This window comes from Coffea arabica, chromosome 2e, assembly GCF_036785885.1.
Source record: "Coffea arabica cultivar ET-39 chromosome 2e, Coffea Arabica ET-39 HiFi, whole genome shotgun sequence".
Taxonomy (NCBI): Eukaryota; Viridiplantae; Streptophyta; class Magnoliopsida; order Gentianales; family Rubiaceae; genus Coffea; species Coffea arabica.
Window position 1 is genome coordinate 25,542,016 of NC_092313.1, and position 19,611 is coordinate 25,561,626.

At 37.3% G+C, this 19,611-nt stretch overlaps 2 protein-coding genes across 3 annotated transcripts; one reads left to right on the forward strand and one right to left on the reverse strand.

The window, feature by feature from the left end:
• Positions 1–1,188: 1,188 nt before the first annotated feature.
• On the forward strand, positions 1,189–4,882 carry LOC140036926 (putative pentatricopeptide repeat-containing protein At5g09950). Its single transcript, XM_072080148.1, has one exon. It carries the CDS (start codon positions 1,433–1,435, stop codon positions 4,694–4,696), a length of 3,264 nt encoding a protein of 1,087 aa, XP_071936249.1. The 5' UTR covers positions 1,189–1,432; the 3' UTR covers positions 4,697–4,882.
• Positions 4,883–6,551: 1,669 nt separating this feature from the next.
• Positions 6,552–18,963, reverse strand: LOC113732144 (myosin-12). Of its 2 annotated transcripts, none has more exons than XM_072080145.1 (40): positions 18,121–18,963; positions 17,880–18,008; positions 17,268–17,411; positions 17,030–17,175; positions 16,788–16,944; positions 16,658–16,716; positions 16,382–16,541; positions 16,151–16,300; positions 15,903–16,039; positions 15,670–15,816; positions 15,316–15,417; positions 15,174–15,231; positions 14,976–15,077; positions 14,866–14,903; positions 14,513–14,639; positions 14,262–14,432; positions 14,037–14,168; positions 13,780–13,886; positions 13,474–13,534; positions 13,179–13,356; positions 12,536–12,741; positions 11,819–11,938; positions 11,599–11,697; positions 11,203–11,418; positions 10,856–11,052; positions 10,675–10,776; positions 9,895–10,003; positions 9,734–9,820; positions 9,578–9,637; positions 9,293–9,463; positions 8,989–9,144; positions 8,709–8,915; positions 8,475–8,624; positions 8,312–8,382; positions 8,095–8,194; positions 7,957–8,013; positions 7,773–7,829; positions 7,513–7,593; positions 7,068–7,147; positions 6,552–6,987 (listed from the first exon to the last, which is right to left on the reverse strand). In XM_072080145.1, the coding sequence occupies exons 1-40, from the start codon at positions 18,121–18,123 to the stop codon at positions 6,864–6,866; spliced, it is 4,758 nt and encodes a 1,585-aa protein (XP_071936246.1). In that variant the 5' UTR covers positions 18,124–18,963; the 3' UTR covers positions 6,552–6,863. The 2 variants fall into 2 exon arrangements, with proteins under 2 accessions (XP_071936246.1, XP_071936247.1); XM_072080146.1 differs by having other exon boundaries at positions 10,856–10,995; positions 18,121–18,959.
• Positions 18,964–19,611: the final 648 nt, after the last annotated feature.

Genomic DNA, 19,611 nt, shown 5'->3' on the forward strand with positions numbered 1-19,611 from the left:
GACTGCTATAGTAATCTCACTTCTTTCTTATATAATTGGTAGAAAAAAATCTAGGGAATCCTTAAACTATTGCCGTTGTCTACTTTTGGGTCCTAATCTAAATTTTGTTTTCGATTGATCCTTGAACAATTAAAATTGCACACTTTAAGAACTTCCGGTGACTTTACGCATAAATTTGGCCGGATTTAAAAGGCATTTTTATCCATTTGTAATTGAAGTTTTGGAACCAGCATTAAAAATCCTAAAAAGAGGTAACAATTCAATTTTTTAAGCACATCATTAGATTTTTCTTTATAAATCCTTTGAAAATCGAGTTTTACCCATAAGAAAAAAGCTTTGCACCATGCCTCGCATGTGGTGTTTTTTTCGATTATTTAAAAATTTCATTGTCAAAATCTATTGGGTAAAACTCGATTTTCAGAGGAATTATGAAGAAAAATCTAATGATGTGCTTAAAAAATTGAAGGGTTACCTTTCTTTAAGATTTTCGATGCTAGTCTCGATGCTTCAGTTATGAATGGACAAAAATGCCCTTTAAATTCAGCCAAATTTATGGATAAAGTCACCGGAAGCCCTCAGAGTGTGCAGTTTTTATTGTTTAAGGGTCAATCGAAAACAAAATTTAGATGAGAGGCAACAGTAGACAACGGCAATAGTTTAGGGGTTCCCCAGGTTTTTTACCCTCCTCTAAATAGTACCCGGAGAAAATATACCCAACAAGTATAGATAATTTCTTTTGTAGAAATTTGGCTAAATTCTTTCTTCGAAAAAAGAAAAGAAAACAAACCATCTGTGATTAGCAACCTCTAATAAACAGGGCCTAATCTGCAAAGCAAAAAATAAATCTTTTCATGATCCAAATTGAAATACCCTAGAAATTTTATCGGTTTTGCTACATAAGTAAAAGTAATTAAGTTGTCCAATCTTGCATAAGGAATATGGAACGTGCCATCCACAGAGCACCATGTCCACTCCACATAAATATTGGGGAGCTTAATTAGGATTGCTTCAAGAATGATGTGTCTGTAAAACATGCTTAGATTTTGTAACAATTGAAAGATACTAATGGACTAAATCTTGAAGAAAATTCAACAAATATAATAACTAAGAAAAATAATTGTGTAGCATGTTGCAGCAAAGAATATAATATATGCATCCAAGCTTGTCAAATAAAAGTTTAGCATTGCCTTACTTTTAATTTTTATTGAGTCCCAAAGATCACAGATTTTAAATCTTGATCATTCTTTGAAACAAGGAAATAACTTTTCTCGTTATTCTCAGTTCTCTCTATCCATGCAAAGCTTTGGTCCAAGTCATGAAATATATGAAAAGTACTAGTGTACTATTGTCGCTTGGATCAATGCCCACAGGCCTTTGAATAACTGAAAAAGGCGCCATGGAACCATGAGCCAACCGTCCTTTTACAGTTGACATGTTTCTACCAGAACTTATCTCAAAATCCACAACAGTTCACAGGAGATTCCATTTATATTCTTACTCAATTTCTAGTTTCAGTACATTGGCTGCCTCAAATTTTCACTCATACTGCCAACAAATTCTTCCCAAACCGATCTTCGCCAACCCGCCGGAGGACCCGATTCAGACACCCTTTTCTCCATTGAACCAATACAAGAAAAGCCAAGAAGAAGCTCTGCCATCCCATTTAAGAAAAAGCCCTTCATTTGACGAGATACCCGCTTGTTTTTCGCCTTTAGTTGCTGAAAAACGTGATTTTCTGATCAAGAAATACCAATATTCATGCTCCCAATTTGATGCTGAACAGCTTCATTTAGAAGTAATAAGAAATGGGTTGCACAAAGATTTGTTCTTGTGTAACACCCTCATTAGTGTGTACGGTAGAGTTGGGGATATGGTATCTGCATATCATTTGTTTGCTGAAATGTGGGAAAGAAATTCAGTTACTTGGGCTTGCCTGGTTTCTGGTTACAACCAGAATGATATGTTTGAGGATGCGTGCCACATTTTCCGAGAAACGCTGGTCTCAGGGCTTTTCCCAAATCACTATGCTGTTGGTAGTGCTTTGAGAGCTTGTCAGGGCTTACGGGCCTCTGCTTTAAGGTTCGGTATGCAAATTCACGGTTTAATTTCAAAAACGCCACATTCGTGTGATGTTCTTGTGTGCAATGTATTGATTTCGATGTATGGGAGTTGTATGAGTTCTGCTGACTATGCCTGGCAAGTTTTTGATGGTATAAAATTTAGGAACTTGATCTCTTGGAACTCCATTATTTCAGTCTATTCTCAAAGAGAAGATGCTGTTTCAGCTTTCAAGCTCTTTTCTGGTTTGCAGAAAGAGGGTTCAGTATTTAGTTTCAGACCCAGTCAGTATACTTTTGGGAGCTTAATTACTGCAGCCTCCTGTTCTTGTGTGTTTGTTCTTGAGCAGACTCTTGCTGCAGTAGAGAAGTCTGGATATGTGCAAGACCTCTATGTTGGTAGTGCATTGGTTAGTGGGTTTTCAAGGTTTGCTATGCTTGATACTGCTAATAAAATCTTTGAACAGATGGGCACAAGGAATGCAGCGACCCTCAATGGACTAATGATTGGATTGATAAGGCTAGGTCAAGGTGAACAGGCAGTTAAGGTTTTTATGGAAACAAGAAATTTAGTTAGAATCACTTCTGATTCCTTGCTGGTTCTGTTGAGCAGTTTTCCTGAATTTTCATCATTGGATGTAGGACGAAGGAAAGGTGGGGAGCTACATGCAAATGTTATTCGGAATGGCTTAGATTATTCCAAGGTTTCTGTTGGAAATGGGTTGATTAATATGTATGCCAAATGTGATGCAATTGAAGATGCTTTTTCTGTTTTCAGACTCATGGTAGATAGAGATTCAGTATCATGGAATTCTATAATATCAGGTCTAGATCATAATGAGTGCTTTGAAGATGCACTTATAATATTCCGTAGAATGAAGAGTACTGGACTGGTGCCTTCAAACTTTACTATCATAAGCATATTGAGTTCATGTGGAAAATTAGGTTGGATCGCAATGGGAGGACAACTACATAGTGAAGGACTTAAGCTGGGACTTGATTTTGATGTTTCAGTATCAAACGCTCTTCTTTCACTATATGCCAATTGTGGATTTATTGCTACATGCAGGAAGTTATTCTCGTTGATGACTGAACACGATCAAGTTTCATGGAATTCTATTATTGGGGCCCTTAGCAGTTCCGACATATATGGTCATGATGCCATAGGGTATTTCAAAGAAATGATGCAATCTGGATGGAAGCTTAACAAAGTCACCTTTATAAATGTTCTTGAAGCACTAGTGTCTCCTTCTCTTCTTGAGCTTGCTCATCAAGTTCATTCTCTTGTGCTAAAGTATGGTGCTATGAATGATAGTTCAATTGAGAATGCACTTCTCTCTTGCTATGGAAAGTGTGGAGCAATAAATTTATGTGAAAATATATTCTCAAGAATGCTAGGGAGGAGAGATGATGTCAGTTGGAACTGCATGATTTCAGGTTACATACACAATGAGCTCTTGTCCAAGGCCATGAATCTGGTCTGGCTTATGTTGCAGAATGGCCAAAGACTAGACAGCTTCACCTTTGCCTCTGTTCTTAGTGCCTGTGCTTCAGTTGCTACATTAGAGCGTGGTATGGAAGTTCATGCTTGTGCAGTTAGATCTTGTTTGGAATCTGATGTTGTTATTGGTAGTGCACTTGTTGACATGTATACTAAATGTGGAAGAATTGATTATGCTTCACGATTCTTTGAGTTAATGCCCGTGAGGAATGTCTATTCTTGGAATTCTATGATATCTGGCTATGCTCGGCATGGTCATGGACACAAAGCTCTAGATCTTTTTTCAAGAATGAAAATGCAAGGTCAATCACCAGATCATGTCACCTTTGTTGGTGTCTTATCTGCGTGTAGCCATGTGGGGTTGGTTGAGAAAGGTTTTTATCATTTTGAGTCAATGAGCAACTTATACAGCTTAATTCCTCAAATGGAGCACTACTCTTGCATTGTGGACCTACTTGGACGAGCAGGCAAGCTTGAAAAAATAGAGGGCTTCATTAATAGGATGCCTATGATGCCTAATAATTTAATTTGGAGAACTGTTTTAGGGGCCTGCAGTCGAGCAAATGGTCGCAGGAGAGATCTAGGCAACAAGGCAGCTCAAATGCTCATGGAGTTGGAACCTCAAAATGCAGCAAATTATGTACTTCTTGCTAACATGCATGCCTCTGGTGGAAGGTGGGCAGATGTTGCAGAGGCTAGACGTGCAATGAGAGAAGCAGCTGTAAGGAAGGAAGCTGGATGCAGCTGGGTCACCATGAAAGATGGTGTTCACGTTTTTGTTTCTGGAGACAAATCACACCCTGATAAAGATGCTATATATGCAAAGCTTAAGGAACTACACTTGAAAATGAAGGATGCTGGATATGTGCCAGAGTTGAAATTTGCCATGTACGACCTTGAACAGGAGAACAAGGAAGAGCTGCTGAGCTACCATAGTGAGAGGCTAGCGGTTGCTTTCATTCTCACTCACAAATCGGAGTTGCCAATAAGGATTATGAAAAATCTTCGGATATGCGGGGACTGTCACTCTGCCTTTAAATACATATCAGAAATAGTGGGTAGACAAATTATTTTAAGAGATTCTAATAGATTCCACCATTTTGTTGGTGGTAAGTGTTCGTGCAATGATTTTTGGTGATTTGTATCTGGATTGCATTGTCAAGGGACCACAGATTGCCTCTTTGTACTCCAATGTTGATTTCTGCTCAATACAGAAAACTGTGATTGCTGATAAGGTTTTGTATTTAGCACAGTATTAATTTTGTGTATCAGATGTATGTGACTAAGTATAACTTGGATCTGTCCTCTTCTTTTCGTTCATCTATCATATGGCTGTAAATTATATCGTAGTAGCTGTCTATTGGGGTAAAATGCATTTTCCCCCCAAACATTAGTCACATGTCATTTTGCCCTTATGAACCGTCATTTTTATGATTTTCTTTTTAATGAATTACTCAAATAATATAATTCTTATGTTATTGCTTTTTTTTTTTTTTTTGGCTGTGGGATGAATTAGTCAGCATGCTATCTGTTTTCTCTGTCTCTCCCTGATTGTTTGATCTACAAGTTTAAGGTACATTTATCTAACTTGCTTGAGTGGAAATGCTGTTTATTGTGCTGGATAGAACTCTTGTTGTTGTGCTTTCGTACATCCTCTTTCATAGACTCTTGATATATACTTTCCCTTTTATAGACTATATTTGACAGCATTCTGTTGTATGATTGCAAATAATTTTGGTGAGATCATCCTGTTTCTAATTGATAAACTTGCTTCTTTGAAAGATTATAATTAACTCAACTTTACAGACTTTCATCTAGGATTATATGTCTTATCAGTAAGAGTCTCATGCTGAGGAGGTCCAGTTGAATTGCCAATTGTTGCAATCCCCGTATTTCCAAACCTTGAAGACTGGGATTAATGCTAAGTTTTGGTGCATGAATCAATAAGGGCACCCACATAAAGAATATGATAGATCTTCTGTCCATTTCATTCTTCTTTTTTGTTGTTTATGAACCCTAGAGGTATTTTCAATTTGTCAAATATCAGAACATGAGTATGGAAACTGATATTTGATAATGTAGAATTCTACAGAAAGGATTTTGGGGGTACTTTCACTTTGTAAATTAGTGGGCTTAATGATGCTGCATTCATGATAAAATGAACTTGCAGCTGAAAAGGAGCATAAACCTCTCTTCATTAGAGTATAATTACCCTAGTGTACCTCCATAGTTAACACTCACTAGGGATGAGAGAATGATAAACCTGGAGTACTATTGTCCATATAAGTTCTCAAATAGTGTAATTTTGTTTAAAGTTGTATTAGCAGCATGATTGAGTTATTAGCCAGAGGTAACTTAGGATTTTTGACAGATATTTTGATGCATTTAGTGTGTTTTGGGCATCTATAATGCCAGTACTTGTTGGTAACCATTTAAAAGTATTGCATTGTGTATGCTAACAAATATGTGACTGGAATTTATAGTGCTTCGTCCCAGTCCTTTTGTAGCCATTTTCAAATCTCCTTGTCATCTGTAACTACTTCAGCAACCATCAGTATCACTACCACATGAGATTTTTGTTCCCCCGTAATTTATCTGGTATTTGATGAACTTGAAGCTACCTTTGCAGGACTTCCAAGGCCACTGTAAGAACAAAATTGCAGTAGGCTTCTTTATGAAGTGGTGGTCTTCTGTGTGGTGGAGCTTGTAGCAGGGTTAAAGGGTTACAAATTACAACTGATGATAAAGATGGATCACTACTCTGTTGGTCAATGTGCAAGTTTTCTGGATGTCTGTTGGCAGCTGTTATTCCTATGAGTTACTTCTACCTCCTAACAGTAAATAAATGCCTGGCATTTGATGCAAATCTTTGTAATATCTTATTCATTGCCTTCTGCTATTTTGCTGGATCTCTGTAAGGCAGATGACAGTTGAACCATAGAGGAGGAAAAGAGGGGAAGGCAATTTCAAACATGATATCTGCACTGATGAAATAATACCAATGTGCTTTTCTCTGCCAATATATTTAAATAGTTCCCTGCTTTATATCAGTCTTTACAATAACCCAGTCCAAGAGCACTACTGCAATTCAAAAAATGTGATACTATTTTCCTAATTCCAGCTGAGCTAAAGAAAAATCTAAAAGAAGGCAAATTTTACATTTGATTTCTCATCACTCACCACCAAAAAAAAAAAATTAATGAATAATTGAAACAAAATGGCAACTAAATTGGTATACCTCCAGTGGCTGCTCTAACTGCTCTCAGTCAACAGTAAAGAAACGTGTAGATGAGACAAGAAAACTCTTAATCTGTTTGCTGCAATAGAAAATGGAAATCAGATCTTTGGCGAAGGAGCAAAGGTGGATCCAAATCAGACAGCCTCATATCATGGAAGGATTGTGATATCTCTTCAACGGAGAAAGGTATGCTGTGAAATGTCAAATCAGTTAGTCATGACTTTGTGGCACTACTTTAGCATCTGGTGGCTGTACAGAGTGTATTTGTTACCTTGAATCCACATCAAGCAAGAAAATATTGTTTGACATTGTTGAATCTTCCACTGTTAATGCTCTCATCTTGCCAATTACCTGAGATTCCAGAGACTATTCGTGAATTCCAAGCTACATTATTATATTTCTGGTGGTGTCTCGTATTAATTTGAGTAGACATGATTTCTCGCACATTTAATGTTGTGATGTTAAAGAATTTAGTTCACTATCTAAAGGACCTGATTAATGTAGTTTGATCACATTAGATTTATTGCCCAAATTCTAATTTAAAGGTAGAATACATAATTGAGTCTAAAAAATGCTGTTACTTTAATTCTAATTTATTGCCTAGTGACACCATTTACTACAGATTTTGTCTGAGTCTGAATCATGTAGTTAAATAACTTTCTGGAAGAAATAGTAGAAACCCTCATGTCAATGAATAATATAAGGAGAGTCCTTACTTCTGGAGACAAGCCATGTGTTCCATATTTGTCATCCCAGAACATTGTCCCAATGCGATATATTTGCGCGATGCTCAACATCTGAACAGTAGGAAATAATAGAGATTGAACAATAAGGTCAGACTTCATTTGGTGCACATCTTGAATATTCTAATTCTTTTTATCTCAGACTAAAAACTGGAAGGTCACAATTGAATGGAACTTTTATACTCTACTTGTGTATGTTCATAGTTATATATTGGATGCACATAATCGATTACCGGACATATTTCGTTCGTCATGTCCTCCAAGGACTTTTGAGCCTTTTGATGTGAAACCTGCAAAGTTGAAGCAATTTTAGTTTAATATTTAATCTTAAGTACATGCTATACCAGTCTGAGATTTGCACCTTTTGTGTACTACACACAGACAAAAATATTTTGAACTGGAATAAAAACACCTTACCAAGAACCCCACTGCTTGCCTTATGTGCTGAAGTTCATCCCAAGATGATCCAGTGAACTGCAGAATAACAAGCAGTTATGTTTTGCGTTCTGTTTCCTTGAATGGTAACCAATAAATGGTTTTTCATTTATCTATTACCTTTTCTGTTACTTTAATACACCAATTTTCCAGCTCTTGCAAACCTGCCTTCACAAATTCCCCATTGCTGAATGAGCAACACTCACGACGGAGCAATAAACTGCATAAAAATTGGCATGCCTTAATTGTTGAAACTTAAAGTAACTTAATAAGCTGGTGCTTTTTGCAATTTTAATGTCATCTGTCTCTGTTGTAAGATTATAAGGAGGCTGCATACCTGTTGAGGAGCTGAACATTGATGAAGGAAAATACCTGATTGAAAATCTTCCTTATAAGAACAGAAGGGACCTGAAAAGAAAGAATGGCTCATGAATTCTGGGAAAATAATTCTGTTGTTACATGAACCAAGGCAAATCCATGGAAATTATAGTTCAGCCTACATTGTTTTCAGAGAGTATGCTTAAGGTATGATCCAAGTTGTTGACAATATTTTGCCAGTGTACATTGGACGCCTGTTGCTTTGCAATGGAATTGGAATGGATAGTTTTAGACGACCCTCTCAGCACTCTGGTCCTTGCAGATCTTGGTGCCTGTTATTGCATTTAAAGATTTTGTTAGAAACTGTTTAAGACTGTTTTTAAACCATACAGTTGTTTCCTTGTAAATGTGCTTACTTGTATACATAAGTTGAGGAAAGGACCAATGTCTTTCTTTAAGTTGTCACGGATCATGCCATATATTTTTTCGACACATGCAGTAAGATGTTGCTTAAACAACAGGGCCGGGTATTTAGCTTCTATTCTAGATCGCATATTTGAGTTTCCTTCCATTCCGCTGTAACCGCTTGAAGTTTCTGTCCTTATTGAAGGTTCACGAAAACCCTGAAAATCAATCCAATCATTGTAGGAGCTTGACTTGAAAATTTGTTAGTAAATTCAATTGTGGGAAACCTACCTGTGCCATTCTTCTGAAGAAAGTGCTGGGCGGACTCCTGTTACGATGAGATACTATATTTGGTGTATTACTTGCTTTAATTGTATGTTGCACCAGAAGCAAAAGAGTTGAAGTGGTTGACAACCAATATGCTAGAACTTTAGAGTTGTCCTGATCCTGCATGGACATGTAGTTTACAGTAGTTGTTTTATGAATTCTAGGGTTGAACATATATTATGGATGAATTTTTTGCTGGTAAATGTGCGACACACATTAAAGTATGTTGTAGTCATACCTAACATTTTACATAATTGAAGGGTCTTACCTCTATTGATGATCGGATAGTATGAATAATCCTGTCAAATATTGTTGTCTTGTCTGCTTCGAAGGATCTCCAGTGAAGTAGTGCTTTGTACACAATGCAGGCAGCAACTGGTCTGCTTTCGCTAAATCTCTTATCTTCCACGAGACATTTGATCAGGATATCATGGTTTTCCTGATTGCATGGAAACAGAAGAGGGTTTCTGAGATATTGAATAAATGGCTTGACAATCCACTGAATCATACCAGTTAATGTCTCTGAGAAACAGGCATGGTTTTTGGCTATTACCTGCTGCTTGTCTGTGAGGGATCTTTGTTTAGTCAGGAAGGGAACAACATTGCTGGAATCCTGAAAATGAAAATTTTGGGTTATTTCAAGAAAGGAGTATAGTCTTAATCAAATATCATATCTTTTTTGGGAAATTGTGCAGGGAACTTGATATACCTTGGCTAATTGTTGTTCAGGCATTTTCCTTTCGTGATCTTCCTCTGTTTGAGGTCCATTACTGATCTTCAATCCATTGTCCAAACTCTGCATGTCCAAAGAGGAGCAGTTAATGCTGCAGAAAATTACCATTTTATAAATAGTGCAATCAGCCAGAGTACCTTTACTGTGGAACATTCCCCATCAGAAATTGATGTTGGCTCCACCACAACATTTTGGCTGCGAAGGGTTTCATTTTCTGACTCCAAGTCACTGATCTTTCTCTTGAGTCTGGAAAAGAATGAAATCTTTTAGATTTTCTATTGTGAATATTGTTAAGAAAAAGGTTTTTTATGACAACTGACATAAATGTTGTGAATTGAAGGAAAATTTAGTCCAAAATCATTTTGCCACTATACTGTCAAAGAAAGGTACATGTTTGCAGCTTTACTGCAATGAAAGAGGCTATTTCTGTGTATTGAAGCTGCGTAAACTATTGAGCAGACTTAGTGTTGTGCATTGGTCTAGCCGTAGTTAAAGTTCTAGAGCTGTATTATTAGAAACTCATTTTGACTGAACATATCTCCACATTATGCACCAAGAAATCTAGGAATAGGTATAAGAACTTAAAATCTCATATACAATTTGGATAAAACCTCCATTATTGCTTTGATTCAAGAATATAATTAGCTGATTCAAGGAAAATGGGCTAAATGTTAATCATATCTTACGCTGCTGCGAGCCTCTTCCGTTGAACAAATAGAAGTGTAACTTTATGAAATAAATTTCACAATACAGGGAGTCTCCAGGTTTCAAGCTCAACCCATAATATCTTCTTTTATTGAATATTGTAACGATTATTGTGTTTGCCATGATGCTAGTTTTGTGATATAATATGTGGAATAGTGAGAAAGCAAATTACGTTGAACTTTGTGAACTGAAATGGATATGCATACTCTTACATTTCCATTTCTTCAATAAATTCCTCAGTAGCTGGCGCAGCCAAAGCCTGTTGGCGGATAACCTGATTCTCAGATTCAAGGTTTGATAAGTTGAGCTCTAGTCTGAGATTGAAAATTTACCTGAAATTGTCAGAAGAAAACCCAAAAACTTTGGAGATGTTGATGTATGCTATTCTATTACCTTCCAATTGTCTCTTGAAGTTGCAAAACCCTGAGTTGTGACTCCTCTGCCTCTCTAAGTCTGGCCTGGCTCTCTTTCTGCACTTCAGAGTATGTCTGCTCAAATTCTGCTACCCTTTTGTTTAATTCTGCTATCTCTTCCTGCATGTGAAAACTCTCTTTGTCAAGGATACATGCCCAGCAACTATATTCGTTGTGCTGCAATCACGTAGCAATATCTTTATAGGAGACACTAATCAAACTGCATTTTTGTTAACTCTGTATTATAATTAAATTCCTCTATTCCAAGATGCAGGAAATTTTTGTGTTTTATAAGAAATTCATAGTGATATGTATTGCTTGTTTTACCTGAAGTTCCTTATTTTGGTCTGTCAACATCTCTACCTTGCTGTTGTCCACAACTGGTACCTCTTTGATGACTGGTGGGGCTTGCTCAATTGCTATTTTTGCTGCTTCTTTTTCATGTATGATTGCCGCATGTGCTTCATCTAGTTGTGCTTGCATTTCCTGCAATGTATTTTGTAATTTGGTAATCTCTAGTCCCTTGGCTTCTTCGAGATCAATCTGCAAAGATGCCAAGCAAATTTTATGATAGTATGCACATTAAGAAACTAGTGCGACTGAAGTACAAATTTATTCATAGTCAAATGGTCTACGGGCTACAGTTTCTGAAGTATCTTTCAATTCTGGTTAAACATATTAGTTCAGATCTTTATAGATTAAACAAGATTTTCAGGTTCATACCCTTAAGTGCTTTTCGAATTCTAATCTCCATGTCAGCTCTTCTACACGTTTTTCTAGCTTGTCCTTTGCTTCTTTTAGTGCTCCCGTTTCCCTTGCAGCCTGCATTTGTGGAATTTCAGTTGATTATTGATCAACTATGTGAGAATTGGTGACTGCAGAATATTTTGGTAATATCTTTGTTAGCTGATATATTATCCAAAACCGAGGAGAATATGCTTACCATTCTCAGTTTCCGAAGCTCCTTCCTTGCTATTCTAGCTCTCCAGAGGCATTGAAGAGTGAGAGTTGCTTTCTTTTGCTGATTATAGGCAGTAACTGCATGGAATCTTCGCCATTGTGTCTGCAAATGATAATAATGAACAGAATTGTGAAAGACAGTGTCAAGACATTGTTTTCCATCTTCTTCACTTTCATGATCTAATGAGAATCTAAGTTATTTTGTTGTAGCTCATGACTATCATGACATCCCTCTCTGAAATTTTTGTAAATTTTAATAGACATTACAAATTCATGTTAGAAAGAAGACTGCACAAGGGACATATTCTGTGGTGTGAAATTCAATTTGAAGAATTATGCAAAGAAAGTCAATTGCGAGATTCAAATGTCATCTTCCATCATCAACACCCTTCTGACATATTAATTTTTGTTAATATTGCTTTATTTTGCCCACAAGTTTGGTACCATTGGACAGCAATCTAATTGGTTCCTATGTGGCTGATGTTGACTTGTGTCGAATGATCAACATAATAACAAATTGAAATATATTCATATGAATTGTTGTTTGTGACTCTAGCTTATCCTTTAAGCTGACAAAAAGTTTCACTCAAGAAATTTGAGCCTGTTTTACAGGAACACATGTCAGCTCAGAATGTGGTACTTTTTGCAGTATGCTAATGTGTGATCAACTTTGTCTTGAATAAATTATGATCTAAGTCACCTGAATAGCAGTTGCTGCTTTGTTTCGTCTCCTCTGTCTGTACTCATTTCGAGCTGCCATTGCTCGCATTCCTGTTTGAATGACTGTTACTGCTGCTTTTAGTGTTGTGTAAGATTTTCTTGCTGCACGAGCACGTTCATGTTTTTGTATGCGGATTGAAGCTGCTTCCTTCCTCACGAAATCATAAAGTCTACGTGCAATTTGTGCTGTATAAGTGGCATAAGGGATTATTAAAATATGTGCATGTCCATATAGTATTGAATATGCACAACGAACAGGTCTTGCATTTGTTTTTAATAATAAAAGAGAATGCCTTTGAGCTAGTATGAAATTGCAATTACTCCTACTTTAAGAAACTGGACTTGCTGAAGGTTAAATCTGATGCATGATAAAAAAATGTATACGTCCTGCAGCAATATGATATGAAAAGAACAAGTGCACTATGGTATGAAATCCACCAGCATCGTTTTACTGTTTTAAGTAATTTGATTAATGCAAAAAACTTGATACTGTCAGAACTTACAGAATTACCTCTTTATGTTGATGCATGCGTGAACAAGACTGGACTTCATGAAAAATCTTTAGGCTTTTTTTATTTTTATTTTTATTTTTTTCCTTACCCATCCAAATTATTTTTTCTCACCTCTCCAAAGTTTTTGGGTATCAATTGCTGCCTTTCGTAGAGTAATGAACTCCTTCCTGGTAAGGTGTGTCCGGATTTGCCTTTGGACTCGCCTTGCTGCAAGAGCCAGAATTTCAGCTCTTCGAGCATCCAGCTCAGCCATCTGCCCAGCTCTGAGAAATACCTTACTTTTGCCAATCTAAAAGATGGAGGATCATTTAGCTAGGATGCTATCTTAACCATGGAAGTCCCTTAATTTCATGAAAATGTACTTCTTATTCTGCATCACAGTTATGTATGCTATTAGATTTGCTACCTGATAGCCCTTTAAGCCCATTCTGTCACAAATTGCAATACATGCTGATTTCTCCTCATATCTGCATTTTCAACACATTAAACACCTTTGAGATCCAGTAGGCAAATTATTAAGTCATCCTGAAGCTAAGCTAAATGGGATGGGTATGGTGCTCTGCCCAAGCCGATTGAACATTTGATTTTGGAAAATATTTCTTTTTCAGTGGATGGCTAGTATCCTTGGTGTTACGATTCTCTGGATTGGAGACCTCTTTTATTTGTATACGTGCATGTAAATCTGAAGAAGGTAGATTTTGATAATACATACCCATCTAGAACATCTGGAGCTAACATACCAAAGCGGTCAAGAAACTCGTCGAATGTTCTCTTTGTTGGATATCCTGCACAACTTATCCTAATTGCCTCTAAGACGCCCTGCCACAAGATGCAGCCAGAGCACGTTGGTAGAAAGATGCAGCCAGAGCATGTTGGTAGAACTAAATTAATCACCCACATTTAGGAAGAAACCTTTGTTATATGTGTATTGGGAAAACATGCCAGCATGCACTTGAAAAGGAAACTTACCCCACATCTCAACTGGTTTAAGACATTGTAATTCTCGAATATCCCTGGCTTCAACACTGCATTAGGCTTTATGCATCTGATATAATGTGGCTCTGTCGTATTCAAGGTTTCCATTAAAGATTGTAGCTGTTGCTGGAAGTTTGAATGAGGAAGTAAAGGAACATTTTTAGAATTCTGACAATTATATATCTAGATCCATATTTATGCAAATGATATTAAGCTTACCTTAAAGCGGGTACCGATGGAAGAAAACTTGGATTGCTTAGATGTTTCCTCTGGTAAAGACGGAAAGAGATTTGCAACAAAAGGGCATTTTGAGGCAGTCAATAGATCTTGATGTTCTGCAATAACATAATCCTTGTTTTTGTCTAAGAATTGATCTGCTTGGTAAATAACCTGTTGGGCCAATGTTTCGAAGATAAGGAATGGTCTGGCAGATGACTGGATGATGGGAAATAGGAATGAGATTAACTCACATCACCAGCATAATGATTAATTGTGAAATCAGTTCGAGCTAGTTTTGGCTTGCTGAAGCGTTTGTGTGCTTTGTATGTCTGGTACATCTTCTGTGCAAATGTCTCATGAGTTGACTTGGGAAACATGCTGCAGAAGACATAAGCAATATATGTGTCAACTGATTTTTTCCATTTTAATTTCCTTGTTATAAAGTTCTTTTTATCATATCATAACTGCTGAAGGGATGCTGACTTGTAACAGGCAGCACTATTGCTCTCTGAGATTTTAATTTACCAAAAGAGGTTCATTTTGAATTAGATTAGTCACGAATCATTACCTAATCACAACAAATCAGAGAAAAGAATTTACTTACCAGGCTTCATCAAGAAGTGCAATTATGCCACCAGGTTTCTGTGCATTAAGGTCGAATGTTATCATCTGAAATGCCTTCTTGTATTCAGTTTAGGGCTAAGATGACATTACCTTCTCAATAAGATCCAGAACATCTTGATTGTCTACAAATTCTACATAACTCCAGTCAATTTCCTCCCTTGTGTATTCTTCTTGTTCCATCTTGAATACATGCTGTATACATGACATTTTCCATTTAATGTTACTTAACTCTACATGAATGTGCTGAGAAGAAAAGTACTGGAGAAATCAATGAACTTTCATTCTGACCTGATTAAAATGCTGCTGCAACTTCTCATTTGTCAGGTTTATGCATAACTGCTCAAAACTACCACGTGAAGCACATAGCATGATGCTTTTGTTGAAATTAGTTACTATTATAAGAACATGTCACAAGTCAAGTAGCACGCACCTGTTGATTTTGAAGGTTTCAAAGCCATATATATCAAGAACTCCTATTATGCTTTTTGCTTCAGGATCTTGCCCGATGGAGCTATTTATCTTGTCCACAATCCTACATGTTAGCCGTTAGATGTGCTTAATTTGCATAATTAAGCCCTATATTTAGGAAATATTAATTTGACAATGCACTTGACTCCTAGTTTCTTCTAGTACTACCGTTTGAACTGTAAATGTGCAATCATGTTTTACAAAGCTAAACATAGGGGAAAAAGAAGTGGTGATGTATCACTTCAAAATAGGCATAAGCTAATATAAGTTCTAATTTTGAACAGCAAAAGTTCCAATCCATAAAGGAACTATTTACCAATCAAACAATCTGGAGTATATGGTCTTTGCCAGAGCATCACGACTAGTGGCAGCTGCAGCTGGATCCAGTGGTTTGGTGATGTTTCCATCTGGAGTTACTATTACACGCTTGCAGAGCAAGTCTTCCAGTGCCTTCTCATTGCACCTGTAAGAAGTAAACTGACAAGAGTATAGATTCGTGTTCAAATCTTGGAATGCCTAATCAAGGGTCGAGGTGATCAGAGTTCTGACATTAATAACTCTGCAGCTGTCTGGAGATGATAGAGTGATTTCTCATCTTTCACTTTTGAAGAGTCAACATCCTTCCCTTTGATGAAGTCAATGTTCCCCAGATGAAGTATTGCAGCAACCACTCGGAATATAGCTTCCTACATAAGTAAGTATAGCAATGTCAAAGGAAATTAATACTGTGGCCGGTTTAACTTGCGGTCCTGCCCCCCCCCCTCCCTGCCCCACCTCCATCTTCCCTCTTTATTCACCTGTTCGTCCTGGTTTATCCCAACAACATCCATGGCCTTCCTGGTTTCTAGATACTCTCTTGCATCATCTACATTTGCCACTTCATAACAATTTGTTTGGTTCAGATAGTGGAATGTTCTTGGGTCTCCAAGTTTGTATTTCTTCACATCCTGCGTATATTTGAACAGTTAACTGGTTGAAGTATGTAGAACTTTTGAGAGTCAAGAATAAATTTAATTTTGTGAGATCACCTCAGGAGGTGATGCACAAAGCATGTAAAAACAATGGTAATTCCTTTCTGGATCAGAAACTTGGCAAACACGTGATCTTTCAAGTAGGTATGTTCGAACTGCAGCCCCAGAGATTTTTCCATGCTTATCGAATTGGATTTCTACAAATTTACCAAAACGACTGGAACAGACACTCAGTCAATAAATCTCTTGTAAGTCCATCCATAACAAAATGGAAATTGAAAAGGAAAATTTGGAGATTGGTAGGGAGTTAAAAATAGTATTCCTATATTGTACCTTGAGTTGTTGTTTTTCACAGTTTTAGCGTTGCCAAATGCTTCCAAAACAGGGTTGGACTGACAAGGGGAAATGTGAGTTTACTGACTTGTTGTGAAAAATCTTGTAAGTGGCATTTAAGATTACTTACTTCAAGAACTTGTTGTTCAACTGTTCTTCCTTCAGTACCTGATCTACCACCCATGAAAGCAAGATATCTCATTAGCATTTTTGTTGTCTCAGTTTTTCCAGCTCCACTTTCTCCACTTACCAAGATAGACTGGCTTCCCTGTTCATTTATCATTGATCTAATACATGGAGTTTGACATGTCAGCTATAGCATCTTGGGAGGATCTTTTTAGTGAAAATTAGTACAGCATATTACTGAGATACCTGTAACAGGTATCTGCAACAGCAAAAAGATGGGGACTTAGCTCTCCAAAAGCAGCTCCTTTATACTGCTCCATCATGTTGACATCATACAAATGTGGAAGTCTTCGGAAAGGGTTCACAGCTATTAGAATGTTCCCAGTGTAAGTCTGCTCAATCCAGGATCATGTAAAATTAGGAGTAGCTTTACGTGATTGTTTCACATAACTTTAGACAGTGTTTTGAGTAGTAATCTTCTTACATATATTTCATTTAGAGCATAACGGCATGCAAGGTTGTAGAGTACTCCAGGCTCATGGAGGTAAGCTAATTTGGTCATGTCATCGACCCCGGCTGGTGGTGCTTCAGTGTCCTTGGGGTATATGCTGGAAATGGGTGCAACTATCTGAAATTTGAAGGATGCAACATTTAGTTTGTCTCATCTGATCAATTCATGGTTTCCATACAGTTTCATCTCTTTTGCCAAGAAAGTTGGGGAATATTGAAAATAACCTCACCTAAGCTGAACATAAAACATCTGTGATCAATTTCTAACTCTGGCTAGACATATTTCGTATTACATTACCATTAATAATCCGTACAAATGGTTATTGTAGATTTAGCTAATATTTGGTTGATAGGTTGTTCCAAACAAGAAGTTCTCTTCTCGTACTTTTAGTTGGTCCCTGAGTTCTTTAAGCAATCTTTAGTGTACAAGCTAAGCTTTAATAGGATACTCTGTCATGCTTCTTAAATTCACATTTACTTTCAACCTTATCATACTGAGCCAGCTTATATTTCTTCTTTCTGTCATGAACAGGATGGCAATACAAGTATTAGCAGTTATAGGTATAGCAGGGCAATGTTGGCTTACCGTCTTCTCACTTGTTGTGACTATGGTGGCATCGTTGCCCCTGATTTCTGTAACTTCTCCATCTATCCAGGCAACTTCAGGATCCTCAGCCCAGACATGGGATCCAACTATGATGTTTACAGGAGTTCCCTGGATCATCAAAGAGCACAACTTGATCAGAATCCTTTTCCTGTGTTGAGAAGAACAGAACGAACGCAAAAATTGAAGTGCATAAAGTAATGGTCATCAAGAACAATCTTACCATTGCTCTTGAATTATATGATCATTGAATTCAGAATGACAGTATGAAGGCTGTGATAAATTTTCTTGTCTTTGATGAATGTGTGAGGGCAGGGAGAAAGATATTTAGATGAATGGTGTTTCTAAGAAATGATGGCTTGGGGGTGGTGGAATGTAGAATTGAAAGCAGGAGAAAAAAAAAAGAATGTTTTCAAAGTAAATGAAAAGCAGAGGTAATGAAGGTGGTAGTAACACAAAAGCAAAAGGCAGAGCAGCCACCCTTCACCTCCCCTCCCCCACCTGCTGTCAACTTTTTGATCTCAGTCCACATAGGATGCTGACTTGGCAACACAAGAGCCCCATCACTATAAAACTGTGCCATTACTTTTTGGGCTGGCCAGTTGTGTGCATCAATTGCTTGAGCAATAAGGGTAGTTAAATTTCAAATAACCACAGTTGATGATGCAGGGAATAGTTGCTTGCCACTATTACTTTTAATTGCTTATTGCATCCCCTCTTCACAGTGGACCTAAAATTCCTGCTATTGGAGGCCAATGTGTTCCTAATTATGGTGTGCATTAGCATCCCAGTTGGCAGTACTAGCTCTGACAGCATAGGTACCTTATGCTTTAGTAGTATTTTGTTTCTTCACTTTACTTGCCCCTAAACAATGCAATTTATAATTTCTCAAAACCAATGCCTCATTTTGTGAATTGACAGCCTAATAATGCCCACAATAGTTTCATGTCAACTAATGCAATTGTAACTTGTGATCACTTTGACATTCTTGAATTTGCACGGCATGCTTTCATAGTTTTCTTGATTTTTTCTTTTGAATACCGTCAAGAAAATAAAGTATGTGACATACGTGGTTAGTTAATATTGCACTAACGTCACACCAAATTACATCAAGAAATGCTTCCACCATACTATATAATCGCTCGGATTAAGGATACTATGTGTTTCAATTATGCACAAGAATGAAGAAACTTGAATCTGGATTCTTGTATGGCTGCAAGAATTTGGCAAAACTTGTAACACGTTTAGTACAAGAATTTGGTCCATCCTTGCTAGGCTGTCGGCATCAAGGGACTTTTCCTACATCCCATGGTCAATGGTGGGGGAAAAAAAGGGAAAGGAAAGGATCATATGGGGATCCTAGTTGCAAAGTCTGAGCAGATTTTACCTTTCATATGTAGGACACCTGGAAAGCTCTGACCTCTTTAAGGGTTCCTCATTTTCTACTGATTCTCCAAATTCCCAGCCCACATCATCCACCAAACTTTTTTGGTATGGCCATCCGGGCCTATGTTGTTGTGCTGAATTGAAATCAACTTCCTTGGATTTAGGGCGGTGGAGATGGTAGAGTTCTTGAGTTGAAACATCTAAGGGATTAGTCCATTCACATGGGAAAAAGCTATAATGTGTGGGTCATCTAAAGCCTCCCTTGCTTTCCAGCCAAGCTTTCTTCATTAATTTTCTTTCATCTTTTTGTTATTTAATTCATTGTTTT

What these genes read in the sequence shown, in the direction of transcription:
- LOC113732144 (XM_072080145.1), bottom strand. An exon ending in CTGAACAACAATTAGCCAAG is followed by an intron (nt 9,638 to 9,733) that starts GTATATCAAGTT and finishes TTTCATTTTCAG; the next exon opens with GATTCCAGCAATGTTGTTCC. An exon ending in AATGTTCAGCTCCTCAACAG is followed by an intron (nt 8,195 to 8,311) that starts GTATGCAGCCTC and finishes ATTTTTATGCAG; the next exon opens with TTTATTGCTCCGTCGTGAGT.
- LOC140036926 (XM_072080148.1), top strand. Translation starts at nt 1,433, where the DNA reads ATGTTTCTACCAGAACTTATCTCAAAATCCACAACAGTTCACAGGAGA.